The 17737-nt window shown below is 36.6% G+C and overlaps 1 protein-coding gene across 1 annotated transcript in view; it reads right to left on the bottom strand.

Moving 5' to 3' along the window:
• The window catches only part of LOC106883548 (vascular endothelial growth factor receptor 2), a 306024-nt gene that overhangs the window by 146816 nt on the left and 141471 nt on the right, over positions 1–17737 (bottom strand). The window contains exon 2 of the mRNA XM_052968063.1: positions 13261–13611. Coding sequence (XP_052824023.1) covers positions 13261–13611 — 351 coding nt within the window. The remainder of the gene's footprint in view (positions 1–13260; positions 13612–17737) is intronic.

The raw sequence follows: 17737 nt of genomic DNA, 5'->3' as shown, positions 1-17737 counted from the left end.
ATATATATATATATAGATATATATACATATGAAAAAATATGACTACATGCACACATATTTATAATAAAACGGATTGTCTATAACAATATGAAGCACAAACAATCATGGAGGAATGAGGTTATACCTTCAATCTGGTAGGATTTGAAGGGTGTTGTCTTTTATGAGCTTCTCCCCATGAGCAGGGCCATCAATTAGATCTGTACTGTGACCAGCTGGACAATTTAAATCCAGTGATCCACCTGAAGTGTCCAGTACTTGCTAATTGTAAGGGCATTGTCTTTCATCACAACAATGCTAGAACACGCACTTCTTTGCAGACATGGCAAAAGTTATTGGGGCTTGGCTGAGAAGTTTTCTTGCACCCTCTAGATTTACCTAACCTTGCACCCTTCAGATTTTCAACTGTTTTGGTATCTTCAAACTCAGTGAATGGGTAGACCTTCACCTCTAAAGAGGATATAAAAATTTGCCTAGAAGAGTTTTTCACCAGTAAAAACAGGAAATCCTTTGAGTAGCAAATAATGGGTCTGCCCATAAATTGGCAGAGGATACTGGAATGAAATGCTAATTATATCATTGGTTGAATAAATAGCTTCATGTTTAAAACTTGAGTCTTATTTTCATTAAAAAAAAAAAAAAAAATGAACAGACATTTTGGCCAACGCAATAATATATATATATACATATTGGGTTGGACTACTGAACTCTACATGTTAAACCACTGAACTCTACAAGTGTTTTTCATTCTCTCTCTGTTTATTTTCTCTTAATCCTTTCTGTTGAAGAGCATAGGCTTGAAACGTAAAAAACTTTTTCATTTTTCCCGAGCGTCAAACTAGTACACTTGCTTGTTGTTCATACACCTGTCTTTGTCTTTTGTTTTTCTATAAATTTCAACTATATATATATATATATATATATACAGTTGAATATATATATAGTGAGGGAGAGAGAGAGATAAATAAATATAGATATATGTATATACATATATGTACATAGATATAATGAAGTCATGAGAGACAATTAAGCAAGGGCTTTGCAAAAAAAGAAAATTAAGCCCAAGTATGTTGTTGTGCAGCAGTAGTCTGGTGGGTAAATAAATGTGTAGGGGATGTGTGAAGAGGATGGTATGTGTGTAGGGGGAATGAGTGGGTGCCTGAATCTTTAACCCCGTATATGGGTGCATATGGGTATGTGTGTATGGTTTGGTCATGACTGCTGTGTTTTCAGGATGTGATGGTGGAAGGACCAATGGTGGAGAACTTAGCATTTATAATAATGGTGGGTTTTGTTGGTTAAGTAAACAAGTACTTTCTCTCATATGGGCACAGGCTGAGAACATCATTTCTATAGTTTAAGTAGATGTCTGAATAAAGAGAATTTTTTGATGTAATTCTTTTCTTGACTAGGCATAGCCTGCACTTTCTGTTGCTATTAAAATAAGACTTGCACCACTCTAAGTACGTATCACTGTATAGTTCTATAGAAGGGGCGACAAGCACAATTTGACCATGTAAAAACCCACTTTTTCCTTGATCATTTTCAAGTCAAAATATATTTTTCTGGAGAAAATTATATACTATTTAAATGTTTTGGATGTCAACTTTTTTCTCATATAGCCAACACTTACATATGCCAGCTTTTCTCAATCACCATCATATTTCCACCCATTCACAATGTTTTTCCTGTTTTTGTTTCTGACTGCTGAATGGTAGCACTCAATCTAGTTCAATGCACTAGAGCACTATAATTTGATTTGTGTTGAAAATGATACAATCATGAAGAGGGCTTCTTTGTTTTTTTGCTTTATTTTGCTATAGAAATCAATGGGGTTAGGTCAATACATGTCAGAGTGATAAAGAAACAAAGAAAGTACCAAATGGTCATGGGATGTGCTAGAAACAACAGCTAAATCTCCCTTAACATACCCACCATTTTTTTGAAAATATTTTCAAAAAATTTCTTCTCTTTTATCAAAAAGGCTTCTTCCATTGTTTTGAAGTGTGTAGTGCAAAAAAAAAAAAGAACATTGAGAAAAATTGGCCTGGAGGAGGGGAGGGAATACAAAAATTTTCAAAATTTCTTTTCATAAAAAGTCTCCCTTCATCAATCGTTTCCAAGAGTGTGGGGGCAAAAATTGGAAAAATTCCTGTCAAAATGAAGAAAATCCAACTTATGTCAGTTTCCTGATCTGAAACTTCACCATTTAATTGTTTATAACCATTTTTAATAGTCCATTAAAATTTTATTGAGATGGTATCATGTCCCAAAATATCAGGATTTATTTAGATCTATATCTACTAGAAATGAGTCAAAACTCAAGTCCCTGTGGTTTGTACTTTTGGATTTAGCTAGGTCTGAAAATACATAAAAAGCTTATGTTCACATAGTGAAATCAACTGTTTGTTACATGCAACAAAATAGGCTTTACATAAATATTTTTAAATTGCCAATAAAAGTTCCATTTTCAAGCATCTGAGAAAAATAGGCAACTGGACACTATTAATTTGCATAATTTGCATAATTTGAAGATGACCAACATCTCAGTTTCAAAGATATGACAACACAAATCATCATCATCATCATCATCATCATCATCGTTTAACGTCCGCTTTCCATGCTAGCATGGGTTGGACTATTTGAATGAGGACTGGTGGACCAGGTGGCTACACCAGGCTCCAAACTGATTTGGCAGAGTTTCTACATCTGGATGCCCTTCCTAATGCCAACCACTCCGAGAGTGTAGTGGGTGCTTTTATGTGCCACCGGCACGAAGGCCAGTCAGGCATACTGGCAACGGCCATGCTCGAAATGGTGTATTTTACGTGCCACCTGCACAGGAGCCAGTCCAGCGGTACTGGCAATGGCCATGCTCGAAATGGTGTATTTTACATGCCACCTGCACAGGAGCCAGTCCAGTGGTACTGGCAACAATCTCGCTTGAATGTCTTTTCACGTGCCACTGGCACAAGTGCCAGGAAGGCAACGCTGGTAATGATCACGCTCAAATGGTGTTATTTATGTGCCATCGGCACGAAGCCAGACAGCTGGTGCTCTGGCAGCGATCACAATCAGACGGTGCTCTTAGTGCTCCACTGGTACTGGTGCCATCACAATTTCGCTTTTGCTTGCCCAACAGGTATTCTCAAGCCGAGTTTAGTGTTCAATGAAAGAGACCTTGGCATGGGTGCCAGTCTACAAATTTAATTCGATTTCGATTTCACTTGCCTCAACAAGTCTTCGCAAGCGGAGTTTAGTGTCCAATGAAAGAATGTTACGCATAAGTGGGCTGGCAACATCCCAGGCAGAGGCCTTGGATTTTGGTCTCACTTGGCTTGCTGGGTCTTCTCACGCACAGCATATTTACAAGGGCCCCAGTCACAAGTCATTGCCTCGGTGAGGCCTAATGTTCGAAGGTCATGCCTCACCACCTCATCCCAGGTCTTCCTGGGCCTGCCTCTTCCACGGGTTCCCTCAACCGCTAGGGTGTGGAATTTTTTCACACAGCTATCCTCATCCATTCTCGCCACATGTCCATACCAGCGTAATTGTCTCTCTTGCACACCACAACTGATGCTTCTTTGGTTCAACTTTTCTCTCAAGATACTTACACTCTGTCTAGTATGCACACTGACATTACACATCCATCAGAGCATACTGGCTTCATTCCTTGCGAGCCTACGCATGTCCTCAGCAGTCATGGCCCATGTTTCACTGCCATGTAATGGCTAATTATTTATTAAGGCCTAATTAGGTAGTATTTTGACCAATTTGCTGACCATTCAAATTGTCTTATTTCTTAAAATATTCATTCAAATTTCACAAATGAGATATTGAAATGCTTCTTTTTGGATGCTCTCCAAGAAAAAGTACAATAGAAGTTAGATTTAAATATTTTCAAAAATTCATAGTAATACCTACTCTAAGATTTTTCGCTTTCCTTCAACAGCCATACATGCCTAGCCAAGGTTGTGACATTGTGTTTTCCCAGGACATTAAAGGAGAACTTATGGTTGTTGAATCTCATCCTGAAGGGACCTTCTGTCATACCCACATCTGACTACCCAATGGAGCTCTTTAATGTTACCTCTGCCTCATATAAGATTGTCTCTGTGTTGCAGTGGTTGTTTAAGGAACATGTGGTGCTGCCTCTGCATAAGTATCCTGTTTCTGTGAGCATGATTCACTCAAGATCTTCCCTACAGAAATGTTTACCAAAAAAAAAAAAAAAAAAACCAGCTTCCTGATGAAAGAAAAGCATGCATGCCAGCTAACTGCCCCATCAACAATACTGATATGCACCTATATACTTACATAGCACACCAATTGAAATGAATGCTATATTGACAGCATGATTCAGCCATTACACATCTGAATCAAACAGGGTCTCTATATACATACAACACATTTCCAAAAAACATCATGAAAAATTTAGAAACATGAACATCACAATTACTATTAGAACATAATACTGGTGACATATGGATACAAGAAACTATGCTAAACAAAAACCCCAACAATTAACAATTGGCTTGAACTGAATGAGTGCCTATGGAAAGCCCAACAATACTTGACCCAATTCCTTCTCACACAGGAACACAAATTACAGCCCCAAACTTATGCAGTTTAGAAATGCAATAATTTAAAAATAACACACAAGAATGTGACATGCCAATTTATATATCTCTCTTTCAACATTTAAAGTTTTTAACTCAAAATATCAAGACTAATTAAATATTTCAAATGTAACGTTTCAATATCTTTATCATTTTAAATATTCAGTGTTCAGTTTGCATAGCTATCACCTACAACAACCTGCTTTTTCTAAAAAATATGTGTATGTGTTTGTGTAGGTGTACTAACACATATATACTTTATCAATAGATACATATGTATAAATACATGTGTGTTTGAATGTATGCATATTGATGCAACACAGTAATCTTATATATAAATGGCAATTTCTGTCTGTCTGTTACCATCTTGCTACCTATACCAGTGAACCAATCTTCACGAAACTTTGCATACATGTCAAACTAACATCCAGTTCAATTGTAGGCTAATTGGTATTCAATAAAAATCGATAATACCCCACCCCACTACGGGGTTTGGGCTATTATATAAAATGAAAAGGTTGCAAAGTGTGTTAGGTTGAGGGAAATGTGGTGGCATAATGAGGGTGACTAATATAAGGGAAAGGGAGGAGACAGGAAGAGACAGGGAATGTGATGGGGACAGAGCAGAAGAGAGAACATATCTACTGAAGGGAACAGTGAATTTTAATACTTTGTTCTTAAATTTTTACCTATCACTTAACACATACTCTTTAGTGAATTAACTATTGTATGCTCAGTCAAAACTTTTACAATATGTTCAACAACAGATGTAAAACTGAAAGGTAAAGTGTTTTTATATTTGTTTTCATATCATTGCATTAAGATTTATTAAAACTACTGAAACAATAAAACTATATATGTCTTTCATTTTCTTCCATAGATGAATAGAGTACCATTGTTGGACAATTTTTACAATAGAATGTCTTATATAAATTTTTGTTTATTCCATGTCAGACCATGCCCTTCCTGACAGATAGGCTTCTTGATCAGGACAAATTTGTGCAATTTTTCACCAAAAAAATTCCTTGACAATCTTTTTCATTTTTAAACTATTTACATGTTTGTTCAACTGTTTCACATGACTTTATTCATTAAAACTTATTAAAGCTTCAGAAGTTCTTACAACTTTGGTTGTCGTAATGCTTTGCTTTCATTTGTTTAATAAAAATTCCTCCACCTAATGATTTTACTTTCACTTTGTGCTAGGTAGCTATCATGCAGAAAATGCCAGCTTCCAAATCCTGTTTTCTGATTAAGTAGAATTCTTATCAAGTAAAATTAAACCCCAGTAACATTTTACTGCAATTTTTCTTGAACAAATAATTAACAAAATCGGATTTAATGTGGAATATTATTTCACTATTCCAAATTTGAAAATTTTGACATAATTTTAAAATTTCCCAATGTGACAGCAACTGGGAAGACCCTCAAAATTGATAATAACCAACCATCAATCAATTGGTTCATAGTTGCACATCGTCAATCCTCTCATCCTTCCAACTATCCAGCAATTCAACTTTGATATTACCTTACCATTACAATCAATCAATTTTATGATTCAACTGTATTATTTGCCAGTATTTGTAAATCTATCCCATGTCACCGTGTATTTGGGATAGGACATGAAACAGTGTAATAGGAATGGGATAGAACATGAAACAGTGTAATAGGAAAAGAAACTGGAAATAACCTCTGCTTTTCTAGGTATTACCAAGTAATTCAGCTAGTTCTTAATATATGTTACTGCAAGCTTCATCACCTAGTTATGAGTTTAATTAGTATAAATAGCAGGAGTGCGGGTTCAGTCCCACTGCGTGGCACCTTGGGCAAGTGTCTTCTGCTATAGCCTCGGGCCAACCAAAGCCTTGTGAGTGGATTTGGTAGACGGAAACTGAAAGAAGCCCATCATATATATATATGTTTGTGTGTCTGTGTTTGTACCCCCCACCATCGCTTGACAACCAATGCTGGTGTGTTTATGTCCCCGTAACTTAGTGGTTTGGCAGAAAGAGACCGATAGAATAAGTACTAAGCTTACAAAGAATAAGTCCTGAGGTCAATTTGCTCGACTAAAGGCGGTGCTCCAGCATGGCCGCAGTCAAATGACTGAAACAAGTAAAAGAGTAAAAGAGCAATTATATGTAATTGAGAGAGCATCGAGCAGAAAATACCTTGTCCATCTCAACATGTGCAGGTATATTTTTAAGTAAGGGAAATGGCTTATTTGTTTTATTTCAATGGTTATTTTCACTTGCTTAAAAATGCTTTTATTCATACCTGGAATGGTATCATTAAAAAATCAGGGATGTTTATTAAACATGTGATACTTCTTTGTTTGATGATTCATCAATAGAACTATATAGAGTTTATTACCAATTACGTTTTCAACCAAACTGGTGAAACTGGGAGTTACAGATACACTATAAATTATTGTAATATATCAACACACATATATTTACTCCATGCAAGAATAGAATTCTCTTTCTTATTCTATGTTATCATCTGTTGACAAAAACTTTACAATACATATATTTCTGTATGTGTCTGTGTGTGCATGCATAAGTAATTATATATATATATATATATATATATATATATATATATATCATGTACAGTATGAAGTGCATTTCAAACACTCTAATACTTCAAGAATTGTTATGCTAAAATATTCTTGCCAAGGTGAGGCTAATCAAGCCAACTTAATTTATTATTCAACTCAGCTTTCATAAAGACATTTTTTTATCTCTATAAGGAAAACAAGTTAGCCAAAATATATAGAAATTATATAATTATCACGAAATGAGCAGAGTTAAAGATCAAATGAATTTATATGGAGGTGAAAACAAAAAGCACTATTTATTTAGTAGACATATTCAGAGTGTTTCTTCATATGTGACATTTTGTAGTTTCTTTGTTTACCATAATATTTAAAACATTTAAAATGTACTCTAAATTCTGGCTTTATATCTGTCAATGACTTCAACAAGCAGGAGTTTGTGCATATCAATGCATATAGGAGTTGCTGTGTATATAGATGAATAATATTAGTAGAGTTTTTACTTAGTATTGTATCAGTATAGTCTCTGGTTAGTATTGGTATAATCTCTAGTTAGTACTGGTATAGCCAGAGTAGAACAGGCATATATTACACACTCATCCCTGCTCTCATATCCCCCCTTTTCCCTTCCCTCTCCCCAGAACCACTTCCATTCCACATTAACTTACTCCAGTCATGCTCTCTCCCCTCTACTATACTCCATCCATCCTTACACTTCTTTCATCCCCTGCCTCTATCAATGCTCTCATAACCACCCACTGAACCACTCCTATATCTCTCACCTTCAATTACTACAGCCATCTCTATACTATCTAATCGTCTCCCCTTGCATTCTTATGAAATTTTATCCGCTGTCTCCTGTCACTTTACCTATATCTTCCACCACTGTGCCTCAAGGGTATGTCCTGTCATATCCACTCCTGTCTCTCTCACTTTCGCCATCTCTGTCTGTCTTTCTCTTTAAATCTTCTTTTCCTTTCTTTTCAAACTGGAGTATCTTTGTATCTCTTTCATGGCATGGCACCTATCTTTATCCCTTTGTCATTCTTTCAACCCTTCATCAACTGGAACAAAGCCACCCCCTCAGTACTATTCCCCCCAGTTGAGGGAACTCTGTTTTGTTTGGTAAAGGACTTGATGATCCCACCAGATCTGGTGCCATGAAAAAAAAAGCACCCAGTACACTCTGTAAGGGGGGGCTGGCATCCAGCCATAGAAGCCATGCCAAAACAGACAATAGAGCTTTGCAGAACTCTCCAGCTTACCAGCTCTTGTCAAACTGTCCAAGCCATGCCAGCATGAAAAGCAGATGTTAAATGATGATAATGATGATAGTCTTGAGTTAACAGTACACAGTCTCTGGAAAGGATGATTATTGAAGATGAAGTACAATCAGATAAGGAAACAAGTGTGAAAATGAAAAAGAGAAGTGAGAGAGTTAATAGAGGTGGGGAGAGATGGGCATTAATAATTAGTGAGGAGGAGGAGGAGGAGGAGAGTGAGTGGCAGCTAGATGTACTGGCAAGAGAGCACAAGTGATGGGAAGTCAGGATAGCAATGATGAGAGAGTGAAGCAGTGAAGGAGTGACCCGAAGAAAGAGAAGTAGGGACTAGTTATACAGGAAAGTAAATTAAGGTCTGTGTTGGATGCCAACAGTTGCAATGTAATCTCTCACAGGAAAAGGAGGGAGAATGGAAGTATAGTTATGTAAATTTATACATATCTTATTATTGAAGTGGTTGGCCCTTCCTAATGCCAACCACTTTACAGAGAGCACCCAGCACACTCTGTAAAGTGATTGGTGTTAGGAAGGGCATCCAGCTGTAGAAACCAAGCCAAAACAGACTATGGAGCCTTGTGTGGTCCCTAGCCTTGCTAGTTTCTGTCAAGCTATCCAACCCATGCCAGCATGGAAAATGAATGTTAAATGATGATGATGATGATATTATACATTGCATGATTAATTTCTTAATTTTAAACAACCATGTTCTACTGTGTAGCTACATAATATAATTTGAAGTAAATTTGATGTTCCATGACTTGTTCTTTGTGAATTCTGTGAATCAGTTTCTAGAAAAGTTGTGTGACACTGTTGTAAACATTTGAATAAAATAATGGAAACAAAAGCACATTATTATATAAAAATAATTATATTATTCTTTTGTCCATTTTAAATCTATTTTTTTATACTTGAATGGTAAAGTGGATTTTGGAAAACAATTTTTAAGCAAATTGTTTTACATTTGCTTGGAAATTCTTTTGACTGCCAAGCACCAAACAGTGAAGAAAAATTGACCCATCCCACTCTTTTTTTCTGTTACACTTCAATCAAGAAATTTGCAATTAAGTAGAATAAGGTACCCTGTTTATGACACTACACTATTATAATACCATCATTTCAAACTACAACCATGTATCTAATTGCCAACATGGAGGGCAGATGTAAAACAATAATAATGAAGTGACTTGGATAAGTCCTCATGGACTGAATCAGTTCTTATCTGGAGTTACTGCCTTCTTAGTTGCCTCATGGACGCCTCTCACTTGTATGGTTTCTAGCATGGTTTCTATGGATGGATTCCCTTCTAACCATTAACCACTTTACAGAGAGCATGTTATCATGGCACCAATGCTAGAGAGGTTGTCTTGTCCACAGTGACACTAAAGAATCTTCTCTTCCCTTGTTGCTTCTGTTCAAGACAATGTGACCAAGTGGCTGAATAGAAGAGAGATTGATGATAGAGAGAGAATGAGGGTGAAAGAAGTGAGTGTATGTTGAGAGTAATAGAGGTTGGAGTAACATGTCTGTTGTTACCAGGGAATGAGTGGCACAAAAAGAGAGGAGAAAGTGATAGAGGGAGATGTGGTGATGATAATTAGTGACTCATAAACAATTACTGTATTTTAACATCTATAAAGAACCCTTTTTTGTCAAAAATTAGGTTAAAAAATATGGGAGTTTCTTATACAGGGATAGTATTATAATCCCTTACAAAACCATTTTTCCAAATTTTAATCCCCCCAAATTAAGGTGTTCCTTATACACATTAAAATACGGTAATTGATAACATATTAGGTTCATATTTCACTGAAGGCATCAAGCTAAATTCTTCATTCTAGTCATTATCATAATTTTACTTCATTTAAGGATTTTTCCCATGCAGCATTAGTTTTGGTAGGAGAAAATAAAGTTGGATGCTTTTTGAACGTACCTTGTATGTATGCGTACCTAAAATATTTCATAGGTGGTTCTATATCAAAAGCATAATCATAATTTTATTTCATTTAAACTTCACCTCAGACCATAATTCAATCCAATTAACTTACATCAAAGATAATCTATAATTAGATCACATCTATTTTAAACAAAACAAAATACTCAAATTTAATAAAATCGAGAATATATCTCACATCCTTGTAACTATGTTACAAATTTAATTTTACTTGCTGGGCCTGGAGATAAGGGAAAGTGCCCATGATTTTTGCTAGTCCCCCTAAGACCAGGGTGATGCCATAAACGTTCCTCTTGAAATCAACATGTTCCTCTTGCAAGTAATTATCTGAATGAAAGACAACCAGGGAGGGAATTCCAGAGGAGTGATGTTCTGGGAAGGAAGGATTAAGCATATTGATTAGTGTGGTGCCTGGGAGAAGGGGTGGCCAGAACAAGGGTGATGAGAGAAGGAGAAATGAATGAGATGGAAATACTTAATAGAAGATGGCATGAGCCTAGGCAGCTCCAAATAACAGAGGCCATTATAGTAGAGGTAGAAAAGGCAGAGAAAGAAGACTGAGTGCCTGTGGGTCACAGACTGACACATCTATGAGTGGCTTTTATGTCAATCATTCAAGTGGCCCTTTTGTGGATGTGATTTACAACTGTGTGTGCAGTAGCAGCTTCATTCCAGATGTGGTCATAATATTCCATTGTGAGCTTCATCTGGGCTTTGTAGAATATAAACAATTGTTAAGGGAAAGGACTGAAGTCTCTTCTGGTACTGAAGAGAAGGGACAGTCACTGAGGTGGACTCTTAAATATATTAAGAATATGTTTTCTCCAAGAAAGATCCTCAGTGATAGTGTGACCTTACATTTAGAGTGATAGCAAGGGCTCAAATTGAGGACGAACCCTGATCAAGAGAGTGTTGCATGATGATGTTTTCTTGATGTGTGGGGCTTTTGTGGAGTTTTTTGGTGTGGAGATGAGATTGGCAAAATGCTTTTGATGTAGAACCACCTATGAAATATTTTAGGCATGTATACATACAAAGTGCGTTCAAAAAGTGTCCAACTTTATTTTTCCCTGCCAAAACTAATGCTGCATGGGAAGAATCTTGAAGGTGGGAGGTAACACCACCATTCCTGTGCATGTGTGAAAATTTTCGCACCAGTAGGCTACATCTGTTCCCAGCTATTATGCCTAAAGTACATACATGGAGTGCTTACTCATCAGATTTTCGTATTCATGCAAGATAACCAAATTCATCGAGCAGAGACCACAAGCCCATATCTCATCACTAGTGATGATGGTCTTCCTGAAATCTGGGTCATAGTTTGCACAGTTGAGCATGACCAAAAGATTTTCATGCGGAGTTGCTTTTGTTGCTCTGCTAGCATTTTAGGGATGAATTTCAAGGACTCCCCCACATGCACAAATCCTCCATTAGAATGGAATGCACAGATCCTGTGCTTATTTCCATTTTGTGAGGAATTTCCTGGATTGTGACATGACAGTCTTCCATGACTATTCACTGAAACTTCTCAATCGGCCCCCTCATACTGGTTTGTAGATGGCCTGCCTGAGCATGCCTCACTCACCACTGAAATGCAGTCATGTTTGAAGTAGTTGTACAACAGGCATAATCACCAAAGGTCAGCTGAATCTTCTGGATGGTTTGAGCTTGAGTATCACCAAGCTTTTGACAAAACTTGATGCAATATCTCTGCTCAGTGTGTTCACTGAAAGCTAAAGTCTGACAAACATGCACTACATGTCTGTACTCTGAATGTAACAGCTGGGAACTGACACAGCCCACCAGTACAAAAGTTTTTACACATGTGCAGGAAGGGTGGTGTCACTTCCTACCCAGAAGATTTTGCTCACACAGCATTAGTTTTGGCAAGAAGTTGGATAATTTTATAACACACCTTGTATGTGCATAAAATACTAAATAACTCAAGCTAACAAAGGAACATTTTGTTTTGCTAGAAGTAGCAGCAAATCTCCTTCAAATCATACACAATCACCTCAAAAACAAAGACATATTGGATGATGTAATCTTGGATGCACTGTGCCTGAAAAGTAATGATGGTAGTCAGGACTGGAACATCTTTGATGTTCAAGGATCAAGGATCAACCACCACATCAATAACAGCAAGTAGCAAAACTGGTTATTACTCAGGCAATTGCTAGGAATTCTGAGTTCACATTCCACCTACACTATTTTATTATGTCTTGTTATGTTTTTCTTGTCTAATAAGATTTAATTGAATTATAAAATATATTCTTTGATTGATTTTTAATTAATCAATAACTCATTAATCATCTGTATAAAAGAATTTGGGAAACAAAAATATCAATGAGCAGAAATACTTTAGGGATGTATACAAATGTGGTAGTCTCACTTATGTAATAGGATGTACTGAACATTTTCAAACAACAGATTATTTAGTTAATTATTACACACAACCTTCCTTCATGTGTACTTCAAGCCCAAATATCAATAAGTAATGGAGATAACTAAGATGTTCATTGCTTTTACCTGCTGGCTTTGGCCCTAAGACAATGTATTTCTCTTGAAATGCACTACCTTTATTTTAATATTGAAAATAATTAATCACAAGGATTATATCAGTTAAACTTTTTCAATCACTTTATTACATACATGAGACAGTAAAATAATTAGTTTAATGTCACTTTTTGCAAAATTAAAATGAAATTTTAAAAAATGTCAAATTACATTAAACCCCAGAAACACCATTGATGATGCATCCGAGAGTATCCAAGAGTATCCATGAGATGTATCTTGGAATTAAGAAACTAAGAATGTATTTTAGCAAGACAAAGAATATTAAGAAAAGCTTACCCAAGACAAAGAGTGAGGCACCAACTTTCTCATCAGATATATTTAACATACAGGTGTAATTTCCAGCATCAGCGAAAGTCACAGACTTAACATGCAGTTCATAACCATTTGATGTACTGTATTTATTCTCATTAATATTTAACTGTTGAATAAATTCCATCCGATGAATTTCAACTTCCAGAATGGTTGTCGGTGCACCATTTAATGGTTGGAAACTCCAGGATATCAAAAATGGTTCCCAATCTCCTGGGCCTGAGAAGTTTGTGTCGTACACTTTGCAAAAGAATGTTGTGTTTGATTTAACAGACACACCATGGTCTTTTGGTCCATCTATTACAAGGAATGCCAACACTGCAAATAACAAAAACAAAATTTAGTGGTATATAAAGATTTTAATCATCTGTTTTTCTTTTTTTAAATTACTAGGAAATAATTATAAATGATAGGTTATTCAAGTAAAATATATAAGGAAAGTTTTTGAGTAGATTCAATATCTATGATGGCACCACTCCCTGTGTAGGTGCCACAGAAAAAGCACCCATGCTGGGCCATGTAAAAAGCATCCAGCACACTCTGTAAAGTGGTTGGCATTAGGAAGGGCATCCAGCCATAGAAACTAAGCCAAATCAGACTGGAACCTGGTGCAGCTCTCCAGATTGCCAGCTCTGATCAAACCATCTAACCCATGCCACCATGGAAATTGGATGTTAAATGATGATGAGTGTGCTACCTGTCATAAAATGGGTAATGTTGGAAGTATATTTTTGCTACCATGGATATGAGAAAATAAAGTATACTTTAACTTTTAATTGAATTTCTTAGTGCTTACACAAAATGATGAAATGAATGCTAATTTATAAAAGAAAAATATTTATTATCTTAAAATATAATTAAAACAAATTTCTCATCTGCACAACTCCTCCCATAAATACACTGATATTTTACTCCCTTTCCTCATCCTTCCACCAAGCCTCATATGTGCACCCATTCTTCACCTCTTCTTTTATGCTAACACTGTGTCTCTCTTTTACTCTTTCTCTCTCTTCTGCTCTATAGCATGTAAAGTATGACTGGAGAGACATATGAACCAACCAACCAACATTTATACCATTATTATATTGAGATTAAAGGCAGTGAGCTGGCAGAATTGTTACCATATTGGACAAAAATGCTTAGCTGTATTTCTTCAGGCCTCTATATTTTCGGTTGAAATTTTACTTTTCATCCTTTCAGGGTCAATAAAATAAGCATCAATTAAACAGTGGAATCAATGTAATCGACTACCCTCTACCCCAAAAGTCCAAGCCTTGGGCCTATAATAGAAAAGATTATCATATAGAGATATTAGTTGGAAGAATTTATTCAAGTTGGAGTGGAGTGTTTTCTTGTTCTATCTGGCAAATTAGAACAAGTAGAACTAAGTGACTTGCTTAGGGAGCACAAAAGAAATGTTGTAATAGTAAGGTTTGATCTCATGGCCATTTAATTAAAAGAACCCCTTCTGACCTTTGAGTGAATGCAGTGTCACTTACTCTGATGCAATTAATCAGACCATATCACCAGTTTACATTTTACCTCCTCCCAAAGCAGTCTATCCTAAGTATCAAAGGTCTTTCAAAAAGGCCATAGTGGTGAGGGTTAGCCATGTAACCCCACCCCACCCTCTCTCAAAGCTATCATAAATAAAACAAGAATCTATAATGTACAGTGAGTCTTTTAAAACCTACTTCCTGCAACTATATACTCATTTCTGAGAAATCAATATAATGTAATTCTTATTTGGAACAGTAATTGAACTGTGATTAATTGGTTTTAAAAGATTCAGTTCTCTTCTTTGACAGAGTTGACCCTTTCTTTTAATGAAGAAAGTGTCTACTTGTAAGGAAACAGCTCAAGACTTAAATGTCAATTGGTGAATAATGTTTATGGCAGACAATGACATTCACATTATGGTGTTAAAGTAAATAATATTGGTAGAAACAAAATATTCCTGAAAATCAATCAACAATTTTCTTCCACATTGATTTTTCACTTTGGAACATGACAACAAATATACAAGGGCAGAATATAGTCAATTGGATTATTTGCCATACTAGGATAAGAGTAGTCCATTTCACAGGTTTCCATACAGTTTCTAACTACCAAACTTTACACACAAGGTATTGAACAATGCAAGGTTAGGAGATATTTGCCAAAGTGCCACAGAAAGAGAATGAATTTGAAAACACATGGATGCCAAACAAACTTCTTAACCACATGAGAATAGCTGTGTGAAAAAGAGCCACACTCTAGTGGTTGAGGGAACCTGTGGAAGAGGTAGACCCAGGAAGACCTGGGATAAGGTGGTGAAGCACGACCTTCGAACATTAGGCCTCACCGAGGTAATGACTAGTGACCAAGACCTTTGGAAATATGCTGTGCGTGAGAAGACTCAGCAAGATAAGTGAGACCATAAACCGCGGCCTTTACCAGGGGTGTAGCCAGCCCACTTATGCACACCTTTCCTTCATTGGACACTTAACTCTGTTTGTGAAGACCTGTTGAGGCAAGTGAAATCGGGATTGAACCAAATTCGACGACTGGCACCCATGCCAACCTCTCCTTCATTGGACACTAAACTCTGCTTGTGAAGATCTGCTGGGGCAAGCAAAATTGAAATTGTAATTGAACCAAATTCGATGACTAACACCCGTATCAGTAGAGTGCTAACAGCACCGTCTGAGCGTGATCATTGCCAGAGCAGCTGTCTGACTTCCGTGCTGGTGGCACGTAAATAGCAACATTTAAGCATGATCGTTACCAGTGTCGCCTTACTGGCACTTGTGCTGGTGGCATGCGAAAAAACATTCGAGCGAGGTCATTGCTAGTGCTGCTGAACTGGCTCCTGTGCAGGTGGCACGTAAAAAACACCATTTGGGCGTGGCCATTGCCAGTACTGCCTGACTGGCTCTCATGCCGGTGGCACGTAAAAGCACCCACTACACTCTCGGAGTGGTTGGCATTAGAAAGGGCATCCACTTGTAGAAACTCTACCAGATCAGATCGGAGCCTGGTGCAGCCATCTGGTTCACCAGTCCTCGGTCAAATCGTCCAACCCATGCCAGCATGGAAAGCGGATGTTAAACGAAGATGATGATGATGATGATTATACAAGGTGGTGAGCTGGCAAAATTGTTAGCATACTGGGTAAAATGCTTAGCAGTATTTTGTCCACTATTACATTCTGAGTTTGCATTCGACTTTGCCTTTCATCCTTTCGGAGTTGATGAAATGAGTATCAGTTGAGCATTGGGATTGATGTGATCGACTTACACCTTCCCTGAAATTTCTGGCTATGTGCCAAAATGTGAAATCATCATCATTATTATTATTATTATTATTATTATTATTATTATTATTATTATTAAGGTGGTGAGTAAGAAGAATTGTTAGCACACTGGGCAAAATGGATAGCAGCATTTTGTCCACCTTTGTGTTCTGAGTTCAAGTTCCACTGAGGTTAACTTTGTCTTTCATCCTTTTGAGGTCGATGTAATCAACTAATCCCCTACCCCCAAATTTCAGGCCTTGTGCCTATAATAGAAAGGATTATTATTATTATTATTATTATTATTATTTTTATTATTAATTATCATTATTATCATCATCATCATTATACAAACTGAAAACCAGACTGAACCACAGACGAGATGCAGTGGTGTATTTAGATAAAACCCTCTAAAACATCTAATGAAAAAATCAACAAATGCACATTACACTTGATTATTGTAGGGGTCAACAAGATAATTACAGGTAATCTATTGAATAGGGGAGGGGTTAATTTGATTAATTACACTTCCCATCCCATTCATATTCTCTTAACCTTCTCTTTCTCCCCTTTTCTATCTCTCTCCCTATTTCTCTTTCAAAGTATATATAACCTTGTACTACCCAATGTAAAAAAAATCAATATATTTGAATTGATGGTCTGTGTGTGTGTGTCTTTGGTCAAAGTAGTTGAACCACTTGAATCATTACATCTGGTCTCTCACTCTCTCCAACAGCCACATTAATACAGCCATCATTAGCAACAGATTAAGGTAGTGATGATGATGATGATGATGATGATGATGATGATGATGATGATAACAACAACAACAACAACAATAGCAATAATAATAATAATATTTGTATTAACAAAGTGAGCAATATACAGTGCACATTAGACAATATAAGTTTTAGTATTGAATAAACTGGTTGTGTTTATTGACCTTGGCTTCTGAACAAACACAGGATGAAATCCCAAACTGTAAGAGTGACACACAGACACTAAAATAAATTGCTCTTCTAGTATGAGTCAGTGAAACAGAGAATAGTGTTTGATTGATGTTTGGTGAAAAGCTGCCAAACAGGGAGACAGATGAAGAGTGAGAGTGGGGGAGAGAGAGAGAGAGAGAGAGAGAGAGAGAGAGAGAGAGAGAGAGAGAGAGAGAGAGAG

Source organism: Octopus bimaculoides, chromosome 5, assembly GCF_001194135.2.
Source record: "Octopus bimaculoides isolate UCB-OBI-ISO-001 chromosome 5, ASM119413v2, whole genome shotgun sequence".
Taxonomy (NCBI): Eukaryota; Metazoa; Mollusca; class Cephalopoda; order Octopoda; family Octopodidae; genus Octopus; species Octopus bimaculoides.
The sequence above is the reverse complement of the archived record's forward strand: the minus strand, read 5'-3'. Positions and strand labels throughout refer to the sequence as shown.